At 35.7% G+C, this 20491-nt stretch overlaps 1 protein-coding gene across 1 annotated transcript; it reads right to left on the minus strand.

Annotated features, from left to right (window-relative positions):
* Window positions 1-7771: 7771 nt before the first annotated feature.
* Window positions 7772-12475, minus strand: Smp_201340 (unnamed protein product; the record flags this gene model as incomplete). The annotated part of the gene is made up of 3 exons (XM_018792871.1): window positions 7772-7794; window positions 11073-11148; window positions 12368-12475. 3 exons carry the CDS (start codon window positions 12473-12475, stop codon window positions 7772-7774), a joined length of 207 nt encoding a protein of 68 aa, XP_018644646.1.
* Between the last annotated feature and the right edge of the window lie 8016 nt (window positions 12476-20491).

Below are 20491 nucleotides of genomic sequence, written 5' to 3' on the forward strand. Positions count from 1 at the left end.
GCGAGTGAGGGATAGGGGATGCGCAATACTGAGTAGTCCCATGATAGGACCAAAAGGCCGTCCATTGCTTTTAAGTTTTCCATGGTGGTCTAGCTTCAATTGACTGACGCTTTCAACTATGAAAATACTAAATCTCCACAAAAACCCCTTCTGATAAATATGCATTAATTATAATCGAATAATGAATGTTTTTCTTCCAGACATATTATTCATTTAAGATCAAAACTGCATAAAAAGTAGTATTTGAAAGGATGTACATATCCTTTGATACTTACTTACTTACCTACCTACGCCTGTTACCCCTCATGGAGGAGCAGAGGCCACACACCATCATTCTCCATTCAACCCTGTCCTGAGCAATCTTTCCCAGTTCGTTCCAGTTGTTATTCATCCTTTTCATATCTCCTATTTCCCGACGTAATGTGTTTTTTGGCCTTCCTCTTTTCTACTTCTTTTCGGGATTCCAAGTTAGCCCTTGTTTCGTGATGCAGTTTGGTGATTTCCCTAATGTATGTCCGATCCACTTCCAACGTCTTTTCCTAATTTCTAACTATTTTAAAACCTTATAGTTGGTTTATTTTGATACCATGATTTCAAAAAAAGTCATTTATCGAATACGTTTGGAAAAAGTAAGTCCCATAGTTACAATATCGTTATGCGAAACGTTCACCATGTCTAACTTACTCATAGAATATCTCCATTGAAACGTTTCAACTTTTTCTTCGTCTAATGTACATGAAAACACTGAAAAGTGAACGTCAACTTACTATACAATATAGCGTGTCTCACACAAACATGGACAATAGTGTTCAGACCAAGAGTAATTTTTTTAATGTAGGAACAATTAAAATGTATGACATCAATCGTAGATGTGTGGTGTTGTGTTGTGCAATCCATCAATTTTCAAGGAGTAGCTACTAGATGCATGTTGGATGACATGAAGTAAGAAAAAAAGTGTCTTGAAAAGTCATGTTCAACAGCGGCACTGAATTTAGGGAAATAAATAGTCATATCAATTCGAAAGCATGCCAGTTACTGAAAACGGATCTGGTTTATTGGTTAGACGTTCGAGATGCAACACATTCATTCATCTTGACTGTTCTACAAGGACCATTGAGGGTGACCTGCTGTGTATGGAGTGTTACCGTCATGATAGGTAGTAATGGGTTTTGCGATTGGATATCACACTTAATAATAATTTTCACCATGGATGTCAACAAGTATTCAATGAGTTCGCAATAACTATGCAATAACACTTTTGTAATAAGTGTACATCACATACAACATAGAAATGATCAAGTTTAACTGTCTATAATTGAGTATGAATTGATGCATTATTGACGTTTAGACAATATTTCGTTTTGTTCGTGATCAGTAAGTTACCAAGGTAGATAGATTGACCTATGCAAGTCTAAGCAGTTGACCTTTATAAGACAGCTAATATGAGTTACCCTGTCTGAGACCATTGGAAATTTTGATGGAGTTTTAATCTTTGGACTGGATGGTTTGATCGTGGAGCTTTCATCGTCCTTCTGAACGACACCTCGGAGTCTTCAGGACAGGCTGTGAACCACATGTGGTGAAATTCAAACACTTCACTTCCACTCGAACTTTGTGCTGATGATGTCGTTCAGAAGGACGATTAAAGCTCAACGACTAAACCATCAAGCTCAAAGAACAGATCTCCATCGAAATCATCCACTTGAGGTACAAATGTACCATCTCACAATTGAAAATACATCTATTATTTATTTAACATGACTTTTATATTATCTATCTGTCATTAGCATCTCATTCGACCAGTGAATAAAAACTAGTGACATTAACGTAATATCTGTGTAAAATTGTACACACACACATTAAATGAATCATTGTATGATTACATTGAATCACAAGACTACATGAATGAATTAAATGATTCATTGGGTATTGCAGTGAAATGCGGGATCGTGGACGTGCACTGCTGAAGAGTCCCATGATAGGACGAAACGGCCGTCCAGTGCTTCCAGGTTTCCCATGGTGATCTAGCTTCAATTGACTCATGATTTCAACTATGAAATGGTAATTGTTTATGAAGTTTATGATGTAATCGATAACACTCTACAATTGAAAATTATATTAAACTATAAAGCACTTATGGTAAAACTATGTGTAATTAGGCCTGAACAGTTTAAGAAATGGCCCCTGTCATTCACTCAAATGTTGACATTTTTTTATTATCTTATTGAAATTATGAGCCGATCAATGTGGGCCACCACTGAAAACTTGGAAGCATTTGACGGCTGTGTCATCCTAGTATGAAACTCCTTAGTGATGTTCATCCACGACCCTGCACGTAAGACTCAAACTCAGAACCTTCGGTCTCATGTGAAATGTTTATTTGTCCTTAGCTTGAATGCTGTTGACAGCGTACATGTCTTTCTCAACTCCTTTAAAAAGGTGGTAATTAACAGTTGTTGATAAGGTTAATTTGTTTTCTGGAAAACCACTTACGATGATCATGATAAACTTGTGTTTATTAAGACTGAACTTTGCAATGTCATCAGACTCCTTCACATCTATAGTGTATTCGTCACTGAGATCTTAAACTACACAATTTGGATATTATACATATTTCATATAGGTGATAATGAGGAATTGGGAGGTTTTACGTGTCTTTGATATAATCTTCTTTATACATCTGGATATTTAGCTGACTTTTCAGTCATATTACAATATAATCTTCACCGGATAATCTAAAAATAACCATACATAAGTGAAAAAGCTTAGTTGAAAGCATTAGTCAATTGGAGCTAGACCACCAGGGAAAACCTGGAACTACGGGACGGCCGTTTCGTCCTATTGTGGGACTCCTCTGCAGTGTGCATCCGCGATCTCATGCTTTAAACTATGAAAATACTAAATCTCTACAAAACTCCTTCTGAAAATACTTGGTCTGATGTATCCATGACTGACGGTAATAGAAATTACTACTTTTTATTTAAGTACTTGTTCAACAGTATCACTTCTCCCACGCTTCATTACATAAATCTTGTGGTGATAATCAGTTTTTCATTCAATGTCTCATCATATGTACTATTATATCGGTATTCAACGAAACGACTGTATCCAATTCATTCGCTAAATTCCCAAATATATCAATATACTGATATACACACTTGACATAGGCAGATGTTCTAGGTCTTTGTATGCTCGGGCTCGTGAGCACCTCCAAGTGTGGTTAAGCAAAGGTGTAGTCAAAACGGTTAACAGCTCTTTTTTTAGCCCATTTAGTTCAGACGTGACATAGAACCAACATCGAGTAATCTTTCACAATAATATATCGTGTTAACAGACGTCTACCTAATTCTGTCAGACTGAGAATCCTGAAGACGGCTGAGGCAATTACTATTCGGATCAAAAAGCCAGAGCTTTGCATCCAAAAGAATTATGTTCAGCCGCTCATTTTATCCTGGCCAACTTCAGGGTCAACTTGTTAATAATCAGTTTTATAATATGGTGACATTAATTCATGTTCATTTTAAACTTATTTCTTGTACACATCTTACCAGTCAATATTATTGAATTCATTCAGAATTGTTTATTTTGAATCTTCCCTTTGATGTTTTTAGGACTGCAACTGGTCAGTCTCTAATTGGCTATATGTGCATACTGCACGTATTGACTCGATATAGCCTTGATTCACAAGCATGATAAGCAAAGATGGATAGTGGCTAGCAGTGGAATCCAGTGTGACGCGCGTTTCGTCCAATTTGGGACTGGTCAGCTGGATGTACCTGCATCTCAGAGTTGATGTTCACTCTGGGACTATTATTATTATTATTATTATTATTATTATTATTATTATTATCACACTTCTAACATGTAAGAGAAATTTATTCAGCATCCAACCCTATTTACTATATCTGATTCATAATTCATAATATTCTGCATATTACGTTATTTCTGATTTGTAATCCCAATGTTCTATCTCACCCTATGTCATCCTATTACAAACACTTCGTGATTCACATGTTACAGTTTCTTAAATGATGTACTCTGCCATAAACTTGGCCAATTTTTTATGGATTATTAAAAAGAATATTCTGTGTTCATATAATTGTGATTTCGAATTTTGTTGACATTCCACATCAAGTACCTCTGATTCACACTATTCACAGAATGAATCGTTGATCATGTTTGCATAGACGTTCAGCGTTAACTTGTTTGAAGCCTTTTTCATCGGTGATAACTAACATTCTCATCATTGTACATTTAATCCATCAACATAAAAGGTAAATGCCATTAGTTGTCCTTATTCCCAAATTCAAAAAATGGAACCTACTTCGTGAAAAAATCGTTTTCAAGGTCAAATTATTGAGTTCAACATTAATTGAATGAGTGATCTTGTATATTGGAAAGGATCAATCGAAAGGGTTGCATACATGATTGTTCTATTGTTCACACATTCATTGCAACCTTAGTCAAGTGTTGAATGATTTCAGCTCTTATTATGTTTACGCTTATGACTACGGTTGAAGTAATATTAGTACTCGCCTTTCGGTACTTTCTCTCAAATAATGCACGTTACGATTTCGTCATTGTATTGATTATGATGCATGCAGATTGTAATCATATTTTATGTACGTTTGCATTCATTGATAATATTACTACTGATATTTGTATTAGTAGTATGAATAGTTTGTAAGAAAATAAGTGGCTGATTGAATGATTAATTGACTGATAGGATAATTTATAGACTGAGTAAACAAAAATAATTCACTCTAGTAAGTTGACGTTCAGGAGGAACCATAAGAAAATTTCATAGTCATACAGTTGAGAACTGATATAATGATACATACAAAAGAAAAGTTGAAAAGCGGTAATAAATTCAATTTACATGAGATGTTATTTTGACTTTGAAACATTGCTAGAATTTCTCAAAAGTATCATGGATACTGAACAATGATTGCGATAACCGTTACATCTACCTCCACGATATGACTTACATGACATGGATATTTTATTAACCATGACTCCTGAGCAATCATAAGTGTACGATAAATACTAGGATGAGGCTGTGAACTTGATACGATGAACAAGATAGGCTTTACTTTTTAGTGGAGTTAGCTTCAACAAGTTCGTAAATAGAAGCGGAAATTCTGTCAAGTGTTAAGTGCTACGTAACAATATACGGTGACTATCAAGCAAAGGTATAATTCAAAAAGACATTGAACGAAGACAAATAGACATTCCGATTGGCTAAATGTAGTAATATTAATAATATGGTAATTTCATTTGTATCACAGTTTTACATTCTTCATTCACTTTTGATTATTCTCTGTAGGAACCCATGATATTCAGTTTGGGAAATCAAATTTTGACTATATTTTATAGTTCTGTATTGTGACCCCAAATGCCCTGATACAGCCGAAAGTGAGGAGAGTCCGCTCTCCCTCTCCAAATGCTCTCACATGGCTACGCGGATATAGCCTCTGCCAGTGAAGTCCTACTCACTGCTTTCTCGTGGCACCGGTATTGTTTACGAAATTGAGAGTACGAAAAGCGAATGCTCTGTGCTTTACCCGGGTTGGTGGACACGGCGAGTCCACCTAGGAGAGTTGGAAAACCTTCATTCCAAACCAGTGATGCACATTGCTTTCAGTATCCTGAGGGAACAAATGGCGTATGAACCAATCGTCGTTGGTCACCGGCTACATGTATTCGGTGCCCATTCGCACCGATATTTAAGTGTTTAAATAAAATAAAATAATAAAAAGTTCTGTATTGTTGATCGCTGATCATGTTTACGCGATACAACTTAGTCTGTTGTAACGGCATTCGACGGCTTATTGATGTTTGTGCAGGAGAAGATGAAGGGCGCGTCCACTTTGTCCAATGTAGTGTTTTGCACAATTGGAACAGTTTATATTGTAGATATTGTTTGCTTTTTCTTCTTTTGTCATTTTGTCCTTCGGTTTACACAGGAGTGATTGATATCACTTTGTTGGTTTTTGTACCACGCTTATTGCAAATGGCTTCAGGAAATTCTGATACGGCTTTTATACATGGTAGAATTATTCGTTTGACGTTTTCCGTACCTGACTTCGTTTTTCGTCCAATTATGAGATTTTGCCCGTTCCAATTATTGAAATACTGTCCGTCGATATTCGCTAATCACGAATCCAAGTAGGCAAGAGAACCAAAACTCCTAATTAGATACCAAGTTTATTCGCGATACGCAAATAATCGCCAAAGTCGTCCTAACAACAATAATTATAACAATTATAAAACAAACCTTCAATTTTGTAGGTTCCCGGAGCAAAAACTCCCAAATAACAAACCAATGACAAAAGAAATCAAAATGTCCGAAAATAATGATATAAACAAACAAGTCCAAAGGTTAAGTAAAACAAACACATCCAAAAAACACAGTAAAATTGATGTACAGTAAAAAGGTTTGATTCAGCCAAATGTCTTCAGTTCCCCCGTAACACTTCGTTTCTGCTGACGCGTTTGATTGGCATTTTTTGGCGAAATTGCAAAGGTAGTCATTCTTTTGAAAGATAATCGATAGATATTTTGTCTTTGTTCACAGCGCGGCAAGTGTGCTGTAGCGTTTTCTCGCCCTCTTGAATAAAGTTTGTACACAGTTACTTTTACGCGTTCTTTGGTTGTTGCTATTGTAATTGAAAAGTTGATCTGTGTAGATAGGCTTCCGATGTATATTAGTCTCGAGTTGTTTTTGTATCGGTTCTGGTGACTAGTACATCTATGAATGATAGTTTATTGTTTAACTCCTTTGTCATTGCAAATTTTGTCATCAAAGACCTCGTTATTCATTTATGATAATGGAAATATGTACGGACAAAAACACACGAATAATTTCATCACCTTCAGGTAATCTGAAGACTTCAATTTCAAGAGTTTGTTTTTAAAATGCTACAACGAGTTCATGGTTGTAGAGTTCCCACCCTAGCAGCCTTTAAATTCTGTTCGTTCAAAGTAAAGAACTGTTCTTTGCTTGATATGCACAATCACATACAACGGGCGATGTATACTAGCAGATTGTAATGAACGATATAAACATTGAACGATACATCTTATAGTAATGAAATAATTGCCTCGACAGTGAACCCTCAGATCATCTTTCCTCGTATAAAACAAACATAGCTTTTTAAATTATGAACAAACATAGAACCAGAAACTAAAGTAATGGGAGATACAATTAAGGTAGAGAAGTAAGCAATGATAGGTTTAAGGTCAACAAAAACCAATGAACACCTAGGTCTACATGACAAGCTGTGAGCTGTATGTGAAGGAATTCGAACACTTCACTTCTACCAGAAGTTTTCACTGATGTCGTCATGCAGAAGAACGATGAAATGTCCACGATCAAACCATCCACGTCAGAGTTTATATCCTTAGATTTTAAACAAACTTGTTTAAACTGACTGGTATCTATTTTTTTATTTTATCAAGCGTTAAATTCAAAAGAATAATTCGTTTACATAAATTTACTACCGACATTTTGTAAGCAAAACAAACGTCAAGAACTTGTCCGTGCATACAACTTATTTCAAAAAAGTTCACAAAGTTATAAAAGAGGATGAACATCATTCAAGGATCAATCGCGTGAAGTAATGGAGGTAATGGTAATGGTATTGAATGTTGATATATATCTGGGATTTCTTCTGTTTTCAAAAGTCCTAACAAAGCATCAGCATATTCACCATAGTAAATTCGTTTGACATCATCCGACAGATATATTCCATATTTAACTTTATACATCTTACCTATTGTATGCAAATCTATCTGAAATATAATAAAGTAAGAATCATAAATACGACTTATACTTGTCATTAAAATGTAGTTACATGAAAAATACAAGACAAAACGCACTACTGAGGAGTCTCATAATAGGACGAAACGGCCATCCAGATAGCATCTCACATATGTTTCGCTCCAATATGATACTACTCAATAGTGTACAATCAAGAACTTACTAGGGTCCAAAAACAAAACCTCTGTTATTAGGCATAAACACGAAACCACGAAAACATTGATCCAAAATTCAAAAGCTCACATGAATTCACCCACTTAGTATTACCCTCTCTTTTTACTTTCTAGACAGTTGAATTCATTACAGCACAAATGATTATTCGTCAACCCCAGAAAAATGTGTTTACTAATAAAAGTTCAGAAGGGGTGTTGTGAACGGAACACTAGTTGGGGACAATCGAATGTATTTAAGCAAAGATTACAGACTATCTCAGTAAATTCTGATAACCAAACAATGAACAGTCAATTTGCAAATTAACAACCAATTGTTTCAATCTTCACTGTTTCTTCTCTAATTCCGTTGTTCATGCATTTTCCAAACGATTGCGCTTCATTTCAGTTCTTTCCTCATCGGTCTTCTGCCAAAATACATTCTATGTCTGACCCACACCATATACTACTTATATAGATATAAGTAGACCACACCACAGGGGTTTTGTGGAGATTTCAGTATTTTCATAGTTTAAATCATGAGTCAATTGAAGCTAGAGTCAGGGATCGTGGATGCGCACTGCTGAGGAGTCCCATAATAGGACGAAACGGCCGTCCAGTGTTTTCAAGTTTTTCCTTGGTGGTCTAGCTTCAATTGACTGATGATTTTAACTATAAAATAAAAGTAGCAGAAACGTCACCTATACTATACCAAACTAGTCACCATGGATTCAATTCTAACACTGTTAACCATGTTGAGCATAATTAAGCTCTTTGCTTTCTTTTACCTCTCATCGAATATACGGACATACTTCAGCAAGTAGAAACGGTTGTTACAATTTTAACTGCTGTTGATGATAAATGGTGATTTAGTTCGTTCACTCACCTCGTGATTACTAAATATGGAACATTAGCTAATCGTTTAATTGTGAATGTTTAACTGGCCTAACATTTTATGTTTAACTAGAATTATAATCAGAACGAGTTTTGTGAAGATTTAGTATTTTCATAGTTGAAAGCATCAGTCAATTGAAGCTAGACCACCAAGGAGTGAGAAGCAGTGGAGTTCAATTCACGTCTGTTGTGAGGTAGGAACTCACTGAAGACAATTGATGAACGGTTGCTCAACTTCATGGATTGGCTGAAGTTAGACACAAACACCACTGGATGTCGGCCGGCTTAGTGGTGCCAGAAGTTAGGCGTTTGCGTTACACTGATAGGTCCTGAGTTCGAGTCTAGCGAGGCGGGATCGTGGATGCGCACTGCTGAGGAGTCTCACAATAGGACGAAACGGTCGTCCAGTTATTCCAGGTTTTCGATGGTGGTCTAGCTTCAATTGACTCATGATTTCAACTTTGAAATATTCTGAAATCTCCACAAATCCCCCTCTGATTCTAATCAAATCGTTAATGTCGGAATGACTAATATATAAAGTGTTAACTTGGATCAGTTTATAAATAGAATGAAATAGTGAGATAAATGATCAGAATATTTATAGTTGACATGGGGGTGAGAGATAGAAAAATGGGATTACAAATCAGAAATTACGTAATATGTAGAATAATATAAATTAAGTCAGATATAGTAGATTGGGGGTGGATGATAAATAAATTTCTCTAGAAAGGTTACCAAGTGTGATAATAATGGTAATGACAATGGTAAGACGTGTAGATAAAATAAGTGAACATTAATCAAATCACATCGCCATATTATTAACAAGTTGACCCTGAAGTTGGCCAGTGTAAAAGGAGTGGCTGAGCATATTTTTTTCGGATTTAAAGCTCTGGCTTTTAGATCCGGATAGCAATCGCCTCAGACAACTGAGACAAGCTTGTAAAAACGAAGATTTCTTAGGTGTTGTTTTAAATATTAAGATTTATTTTCAATCACAAAATTGTTTTGGTTTAAGTTCATGAATGGTAAGAGCTTCGGTTATTTTCTTAGGAGTTGGATACTAAGGGATCTTTTTTCAACGAAATTATTATCAAGCTGTACAACCGTTGAAAATAGATGCCTTCGTATCCAACTCCACAAAATTGTTAACCATGATTTTAAATAGATGAATAAAAATCAGGTAATTTTTGTGTTTTATTTATGCCAAGTAAATTATGTATTTCATGTCGACACTATACAAGACACGTCAAGAAGCATATCCCTCACCTGATCAAAAATAGGAAGTGGTGGTTGATTAGTGGCTGACTATCGTGGCTATCGTAACCAATGGTTGGAGACTCTAGGTGATATGGCTCAGAATCAACCAAAATGGCGTATGTGCATACACTCTTTATCTTCCCTTAAACACTGAGATTAAAATTGCTTCATATCTGTCTTTCTTCCTATACTATATCCTTATATACAACCTATCTTTTATATTTTATCACCACTAAATTAACTACTTCTATGAATTCAGTGTTCATGTTGTTGTGCTAACGAGGTATGGCAACTTGGACCGATGCATAAATGTGCCTGGTCCTACGTTGTAGATGACCGACTAATGAAATGGAGCTTTTATTGTACTGGATCATTTACATAATAACAGAAACTTACCAAAAAAACATTGTTTTTTTAATAGAGATTTGTTCACTGAGCTGGATGGTTTGGTCATGAGCTATCATCAAAATCATCCACCTTAGCTACAAAGCTTCTCCACCATTGTGTTTTTATTTTCATCGAAAATCTCATCAGCGAATCCATAGTTTATGTATTTTGATTAATTCTTACGTGATTTTTATAACAGTAGATACATATTTTTCGGGTTACTGTGTTTTCTTAGAGAGTTAGTTTTCTATGGGATGGGGTCGCTAACCCTATACTCAACCGTTTTCTTTTATCTGAAACTAGCAGTAGCTCCAGAGGAACTCCACGTGGAGTTATACATATATATCACTATATAGTATAACTGTTAAACATGTTTACATATACCTATTAACAACTTATTTGGATGAAGTGAATATTCATGGATTATGCTGCAGTTATTCAGGAGGTATTTTCTTAAGCATTCAAAATGAAGTAAATGATTTATACTCTGAAAATGAGATCCATTCAATAAAAACTCTTATATTTACCCGATAAAAAAATTATACTGCATTGATAGTACTTACACATTGCTACTAAAATATTATGAAGTTGACCAGACGTCCTACTTTCAAGAACTTCACCAAATTGTCTAACGGGTTTCTTCGAAACAACATTTGGATAGGAAGAAACAAATAAACAAAGAAAAATCAATACATCAGAAAAGATTCAAAGATAAAGGATCGTTCTCGCAAGATGGTCATACTTACTTACTTAGTTACTTACACCTGTTACTCCCGATGGAGCATAGGCCGCCGACCAGCATTCTTCAACACACTCTGTCCTGAGTCTTATTTTCTAGTTCTATTCATTTTTCTCATGTCTGTCTTCAATGTGTTCGTTGGTCTTCCTCTTCTCCTTTGGCCCTCAGGATTCCATGTGAGGGCTTGTCTCGTGAGGCAATTGGGTGATTGCCTCAAAGTGTACCCACTGGAATCTGGTTTGTTGTCTCCCACAGTGGAATGCTGCTGATAGTGTCTGATCAACGGATCCGAAGTATCTTGCGTAGATAACTATTTGTAAACACCTGTATCTTCTGGATGATGACCTTCGTCGTTCCCCAAGTTTCCGCCCTATACAGTAGAACCGTCATGACATTTGTTTTGAAAATTCTGATTTTGGTGTTGTTAGACAATTGTTTTGAGTCTCAGATGTTTTTCAGTTGTAAATATGCTGCTCTTGCTTTGCCGATCCGCGCCCTCACATCTGCATCTGATCCACCGTGTTCATCAATGATGCTGCCCGGATATGTAAAGGTTTCCACATCCTCCAAAGCTTCTCCGTCAAGTGTAATTTGATTGGCGCATATTGCATTGTATCGGAGAGTCTTGCTTTTCTCTTTGTTTATATTGAGACCTACTGCTGCCGAGGCTGCTGCTACACTGGTCGTTTTCTCATGAATATGTTGTTGCGTTTGTGATAGAAGAGCCAGATCATCCGCGAAGTCTAAATCGTCCAGCTGCTTCCTACCTGTCCACCGTATCCCGTGCTTTCCTCCATATGTTGACGTCTTTATAATCCAGTCGATCACCAGGAGAAAGAGAAAGGGTGAGATTAAGCAACCTTGCCTAACACCGGTCTTTACCTCGACTGAGTCGGTAAGTTGTCCTCCATGGACGATTTGACAGTTTAATCCATCATAGGAGTTCTGTATGATATTGACTATCTTCTCAGGCACGCCGTAGTGTCGAAGAAGCCTCCATAGTAATGTCAATATGGTAATACTTTGAAATAACTATGAGGTTAAGAAAATGACATTCATAAAACTGCATGTGTTAACCAATCAATAAATCAACTTTATAGTATCAATTGACAGACATACTCGTTTATAAATCATGTTCATTCTTTGAAATTTAAATGGATCAAGTTTACATAGACGTTGACCAAGTTGCTGTCCTACATCTTTGCTGAAATCAAAAATAAAATTCATAAACAACGTTGTTAACAGGATTAGTTACAAGAGGTTGACAAAAAATTAAATATGATGAGAGGATTCAATGTTTTGACAAACAACAGGCTGACATATGAAGTTTCTGAACAAATTCGGATTTTGATTGAGATCGTGAACCGATCGATATTAAACCACAATTAAAAACTTGGAAGCACTGAACCGCCGTCTCGTTCTAATTTGAGACTCTACAGCACTGCGCATCTAAGATCCCGCAAGCGGAATCCAACATCAATCAGTTCATGATCTTAATTACAAACATAATAATACTCACAAACCAATACTGAAATTTCGATATATTAGACATAGTTTCTATTAGTCACAAAAACGATTATCATTATTTGTTTGAACACATAAATATTGGTACAAGGAAGCGCCAGATACATATGCGCCACACAATTCTCATTTGATTTATGTGAGGGATGTGATGCCGCCCAGGTGCCCAAACCGAAGCATGTGGTTTTATTAGAGGCCCACACTCGCAGCCTTAGACCTAAAGGTCTGATCCACAAGGCAGTGAAGCATCGAGAGGACATGCAGTCCCATGGTAGTTGGTGACTAACAACTGGTTCATATATCATTTGTTCCCTCAGGATACTGAAGCCAGTCTATGTGCACCGTCGGTTTGAAATCAGGGTTTTCCGACTCCCGTAGGTGGAACTTCCATGTCCACCAACGCGGTTAAAGCTCCTGTCGGAGATTCACTTTTCGTTCTCTCAATTTCGTTAACAGAACCTCAGTGGCGAGAGGCAGTGAGTGGCAGTTCTCTGACAGAGGCTATATACGCGTGGCCATGTAAGAGCATTTGGAGAGGGAGAGCAGACTCTCTCCACTCTCGACCGTACCAGGCCATTCGGAGGCTCACAAAAACCAACATCGTAACAAATAGTTCGAGGTACAAAAATCATTATCGTCTTAAGAATCAATAACTTCACCGAGAAAACATTTGTCACCAGTAGAGAAATTCTGAGATTCATATGTGTGTAATCATCAGTTGTCAGCTAATCATCTCAATATGTTCTCAGGCACCAAAAGTATGGTTAAGATATGTAGATGACACCTTTGTCATTATAAAACGGGACCATTTGAATGAACTGTTTAAACTTGTCAACAACTTTGATGGAAAAATCAAGTTCACCAAAGAGTTGGAATCTCCTGAAAACAAATTACCTTTCCTAGACTTTTAGTTGAAAGGAAAGATTATGATGGCTTAAAAATTAGTATATTCCGAAAGCTGACAAATTCAGAAAAATTTCTAGATTTTAAATCGGCACATCCACACTCGACCAAAGTGACAGTGGTCAAAAATATGATTACAAGAGCTCAAAAACTTGTCACTGAACCAAACGATATGAAAACCGAAATAAATTTAATTACATCTACCCTAATGATGAACAATTATCCAAACGATTTTATTAAAAGAATAATTAAGAATGAAAGAAAAGACGACATTGTTAATACAAAAAGATTACAGAACAAGGGATGGGTTAACACAGTGGTGATCCCATATCGGAAAGGAATTTCGGAAGATATTCGAAGAATCTTAAATAATCAAAATATAAGAGTATTTTTTCGAACAAACAATACTCTAAAATCAAAATTAGTAAGAATTAAAGATCCAATACATAAAGAAGAACAACAAAATTGTGTCTATGAAATCAAATGTAGTGACTGTAATGCAACGTATGTAGGTGAAACATCAAGACAACTGAATGTGAGGATGAAGGAACACAAACAATGCTTGAAACACATTCCTAAATCCTCAGATGATGTAAGGAAACTGGAGAAGAAATCAGCGATAGCATTACACTCTATAGAATCGGGTCATACAATTGATTTCGTTCATACAAAAATCCTTCAAAAAGCTTTTAATTCTTACAAGGAGAGACAAACAGCTGAAGCCCTATACATTTGGGCTAATCCAAACAATATTAACAGGAGGGATGGAATACAATTAGCAGTGCCATGGCAGCTAATCATTAATAAGTAATAACCTGAATTCCTTAATGTTTTTTTATCTAATTCGTATTATCTAAAATGACAACAACTACACTCAATGATTCTAATCAGTTGTCATATCGGAATTTGTTAAACAAGTAATTGGAACATTAAAAATGACACATACATACAGTTTCAAAATTACACTCTTCAAATCTCACTCTTTTATTATTTTTATTTTGTTTAATTATTCTTCATGTTATACATGCTGTGACACAGATATGATCCATATCACATATATTACAAATTGTATGGTCTCCTTATAAATTCACTGATAAGAGACAATATATAGTGTGAATGTAATTTTCTCCTCTCACCTCTTACGTTTTTCTATACAATTATGTTATATGAACACTCATCATTTCACATCGTTTATCTCTTACACATACCGAGTTTAGGTTGACATTAGAATCACTGCACGTATAATCCCCTACCCCCCTTTTTTGGAAATTAAAGGATATGAAAAAAATTTAGCAATTGGTGATTGGTGAATTTGTTTTTGAAAGTGTGTGCTCAAGTGCAAATGAACAAACATTTTGTCACCTGTAATAATTTTTTAATTGGCTGTAAATGGTGCAGTTTTGCAATTTGATTCGTTCAAATCGAACTAGAATAAAGTGCTTTTATTGGATGTAAGAATTGACATTTTTCCATTCGATTATTATTTACAATAATGAACTATTTTCGCATTGTTCCATCTGAGATTTGTAAAAAATTTTAACTTCGAAAAAAACAAAAACAAATCCATTTCATTACCCTGCTATACTCCTGTTAGTGAATGTAATTTCTTTTTATGAAGTACAAATGCAACTAAAGTTATCTGTTATCGTCGTGGCAAGAGTAGTAATAATAATGTGTAGATCATTGAAAGTTAATTTTTGAAAAAACTTACAGTTGTTATTAATAATTGATAATGGTGATTATTGAATTTCAAAAAAGGTAGTCAAATGTTTAATACACAATTAGTGAACACATTTTGGTTTAAGTATTCCCATAAGTTAATTTAACACATAGTTCGCTCATTTAATAAACGTTATATTCGTGTAAGTATATGAATAAATCATGATAAAGAGAAAGTGAATGGGTCATGCCGAAGTCACGCTAACCGTAAAAGATGGGTAAATGAAGCAACTTTTACGCTGTCTGAAATTAGTAATAATGTCTGAGAAAAAAGCAAATAATCTTTATAATTCAGTTATTTTGCAAACCGTTATTCTTAATACCAAAAAGTTGATTAGTTTAGCTATGAAAAGGTTTCGAAAATGAACGCAATATCAAGGTTATCAAGATTTTTTGTAAATCCATTCAAAGCATAAAATATGCTGACCTGTAGATTATTTGTAGTTGATCACTTATTAATGATCACCGAAAAGACATGTTAGTGTACTCAGTCATGTAATACGGTAATTGTATTTGTGAGGTGGGCATAATATTTTTTGGCAGGTGATGTTAACAGCCAATGTTTTTTAAGTGCACAGCCTTTCAAATTAATGATCTGAATTTTTTATTTTCATTAGTAAATAACATTGTAAACGTTAATTAATTAGAAAGACTGAAATTATATTTCCAAATCCAACAGTTTCCTTTGTTAAACATACTGGACGAACAATGAAAAACTATGTACATTTTCCGTCACAAAGACATAATAATTACTCTTAAACTGTCAAACAGTAAATCGCTGAATGTTGAAAAAGTAACCTTCTTTGACAAGCATATGTGTAATATAGGTTGAATGAAGTGTCAATGAACAAGCCTATGTCTAGTGAAATAAATTTCTATTTCAATGATATGACTTAATGTGGAATAAGGTCAATTGTATCAAGTAACCATTATGTATTTAGAATATCGTATTTCAATCTGTTAAGTTAAACTGTACATTTATTTATCAAATGTCTAAATGACATTCATCACTGTATCGAATTTTTGCTATGTAGTGATAAATCTCATATGAAACATTATTATTACATTTCGTATGTTCCATTATTATTATTATAACTATTATTATTATTATTATTATTAATGACTTGTTAGATATGTAAGTCTTCATTATATGACGTTGTTTTCTGTACGGAATCGTTTACTGAAACCTTAAATTTGAAAAACCTTAAAAGCTGTTGACAAAATTATAAAGTGATCGATGATCACTTTATTATTATTAATCTAGAAAAAGTTATTTTACATCTTCATTACTATGGAATTGTGATGAATGATCAGTGTATGTTCACTTGACCTTAGCAATACAAATTATCTTGTTGTACTAATGAACTGATCTCAGTACAATCGTCTACCTTAGCTAAGTGAAAAGAGATTGGAATGATCGTACACACCTTTGCATAAACTTTTGTTCGACAGATTAATGTTCATTATATGACGTTGTTTTCTGTACGGAATCGTTCACTGAAACCGTAAATTTGAAAAACCTGGAAAGCTGTTGGCATGGTAATAAAGTGAGCGATGATAATTATTAATCTACAGCTTAATTACTATGGAATTGTGATGACCGATCAGTGTCTGTTCACTTGACCTTAGCAATAGAAAAGATCTTGTTGTACTAGTGAACTGATCTTACTACATTTCTCTACTGTACCTAGTAACCAAATCATATGAATGTGAAATGAATTATTGATGGTTTCATGACTCCTCCTTAAAATGGAAACAAGAAATTCAAACAAAATTTAAATCAAATTGTGGGTGGCCCTGAAAAGGGCCTTTACTCGGTCTCTACACAGCTCCTTCGGTCCTGATCGATGACTCCACTATGAGTCCGTGACAGCGCCGCACATGGGACAGTTGAACCCAGGTGATACTTCTGTTGGGTCGTAGGCACAGAACGAATGAAACATAGCGTTGCATGGACAACGCGAACTCTTCTGAGTTCATAGATATTACTTCCATCTCGTCATCATTTAAGGTAGCATCCAAATCTACGTTCTGTTGACGGTTGGTGCCTGTGGTATTTCGGACGACGGGCATTGTGATGGTAGTAGGTATTCCATCGTTAAGCAACTGATGAGAATAGTTAAGGACAGCGGTAAGCTGTTCAGCGGACATACGCCGACATAAGTTGTGAATCGATGTTAGGACGCTTGTCTGCCCGACTTGTACCTGTAACTCATTGTCAATCGTTACTGCGGTTACGAAGCTGTTGGAATGCAGCCATCTGTCACCAATGCTTTCTCTGTGAACTTCGACATTATCGTGCGAACAATATGCCAAGATGTGACGACATACGACTCTGTGTTCTACATAAAAGAAACAGGAACAACTAATAGGATTTTTGGAGACTGTGTAAGTTCCTGTAGTATCAACGGCCGTGAAAAACTCCCCCGACAATACGTAGTCAGTAACAGGAATGCGCATGTGCCGCTTAAGCAGTTTACATGCAGCAGGTGTAAGTGTTTCCTGAAGACGACGTAGTTGAGGCTCGCGACCCAGCACAGCCCTGCTACGGCATTCAGTGGAGTACTTTTGAACTCTAGCTTCTATCCAATATCCAGTGCGAAGCAGAACACTAAATATCGATCTGAACACGGATGTTTTTCTGTTCAGCTTATGCAACTTCAAAATTCGATGGGTCGTCTCAACGAAATTTGTATTGCTTTGATCTAGAAGCATTGCAGCTGGTCTAAAAGCGTTCGACCACTTGTGCTTTTTGGACAATAACTGATCTCTCAAATATTGATAGAAATTCCCGTCTGCTGCTTCGATAAATGACACATACCGTTGGAAGCTACAATACATTGTAAAGCATATTTCGATTTACCTTTCCACATTTCTTGTTAGCATAAGACGGTAGAACATTTGAAGAAGATCAGATCGTAGCCTCTACGAATACGATGAATGGGTTATTTGTAAAGAAAGGAAAGCTTACCCTCTTGATGACATTTCGAAGAAGGTGCACGCGGCACAAAAGGTGGTGTGAATTGGGATACACCTGCGTTATGGCAGCAGCTATAGCAGGTGAATCGTCGGTAACAATACCGATAACCTCTCTATTGTTACTCATTTGGCGGAAGAACGAGAGGAAACTGGACAGCAAAGTCGATGTTTCGCGACTTACAAATGCAATACAAACAGGTATTGCCATGAAATTCATGTCCAAAGCCACCACGTGATAAAGAAACATGTTTTCATTATTGGTTTTGTATGTCCCATCAAAACCAACAACATCTAAAAACCTGTTACACAGATTGATCTGGTCTGCTGTAGCGAAGAAGAAGTACAACAGACTATGATCTGCATCCAATTGATAATCACAAAGGCCACCAAGTGACGTGATGTGATTTTTCAACTTACCGTAATCACCTACAGTTAATAGTATAAATATGCACATTGCTTACCAGGAAGGTTGGCCTGTGAGAACACTTTGTAACGCATATTGAAAACATCTTGAGCTGTAAGACGTTTCCCATATGATTGGTAAGCGTAGTGTATCACATTGAATGCTGATGTTCCAGATATCAGCAGTGGCTTCACTGATTCAAATTCCGCTCCCGTTAATCGGCGCATCCATGTGTTACAGTCGTACCTCAGGGAATTGCACTCGTGATTGTGATGCACATTCCCACGAACAACAGTCCAATAACCTTCAAGAAACTTACAAAAGATGAAGGCCGGACATTGTGTCCATTGAAGTCCTCAATGAACAATATAATAACACTAATCAATTTACCTCCTTCGTCTAATCGGCTGCGAAGAAACGCTTGGTGTTTTATAGCTCTTTCTCCAACATACAAATTTAATATACGGCCTCCGATCTCCATGGAAATTAGAATCTCTCACCGCATAATGGCAGTACGTTGCTATTTCATAAGTTCTAATGGCGCTCTTTAACGCTTCCAGTGATGGAAACGCTACCAGATACAATGTATTCAAAAATACATTTTCAGTTTCTGTGACTACGTGAGGGACAACAGAGCCTCTAATTTGCACGTTACTGACGTCCATATTGTGAAGAAAATTATCTATATCCATAAGTACAGAGCTTTTATACGAATTTCAAGAATTACATAACCAATTACAACGCATTTACAACTAGGAATTTCATTGGACGAAAGGGATTGAAAAAAATTGGAAAATGGGATGAAAATTTTTTGATTAAGGGGGACAAAAAAAAATTATTAAAAAAAAATTGAAGTGATCCTAATGTTATTCGAACTTCCGTATAGCCAAGGCTTCAATAAACCATAGTATATGTCCTTGAAGGCTTTTGTACAACACTACAAACGCTGAGTTGATGTCAACCTTAAGACCAGTTTCAATCAAATGTTTCGCAATGGTGAAAGATGTTTGTCTATCCTGAGTGACATCTGACTTATTGTATATTTCTGTTAAATATCAACATATTATTAACTTATTTTATGGATTTATGTTTAGGTTACCCATTAAATTGTAAGATACCATTCCTTAATTATCTCTGATGAATATAATTTATATATGCGATAACATCAGAATAATGTTTTTATTTAAAAAGTAGAATGTATAAACTAAATTAACATTTCTCAGAAAATCATAATGCATGCCTATTACAGTAATAGCCTTTTTGACCGACATATTACTTTCAGCATGCATCAGTTAGATATTCACTAATAATGATGAAGAATAGTATATTTATAACGGAAACAGAATTCCAAACTGTTCCTTCTTTAGTTTAAACATCCAAATATCTTGTACTAGGTGTCTAATTGATTAGCTACATATTTGTAACCGTATTTAAAACTCTGGGTTCAATAAACATGAAAGATCGTTATATGTAGAATAAATTTATGAAGCCATAATTTAGTAATATTTCTGTCTACCCATTTTCAGACCAAGTCGTATGCAGAAACCCGTAAGTCATTAGAGTCTCAGATAAAGCGTGTTACAGCATTAGAACAGTGTTTGGGAGCCCCTTTTCTTTGGAAAATCGATTCATACAGTGAAAAATTAAACAATGCTAAATCTGGTAAACAGACTGCTTTATTCAGTTCTCCATTTTATACTCATCGATATGGATATCGA

This window comes from Schistosoma mansoni (genome assembly GCF_000237925.1).
Source record: "Schistosoma mansoni, WGS project CABG00000000 data, chromosome 1 unplaced supercontig 0153, strain Puerto Rico, whole genome shotgun sequence".
Lineage (NCBI taxonomy): Eukaryota > Metazoa > Platyhelminthes > Trematoda > Strigeidida > Schistosomatidae > Schistosoma > Schistosoma mansoni.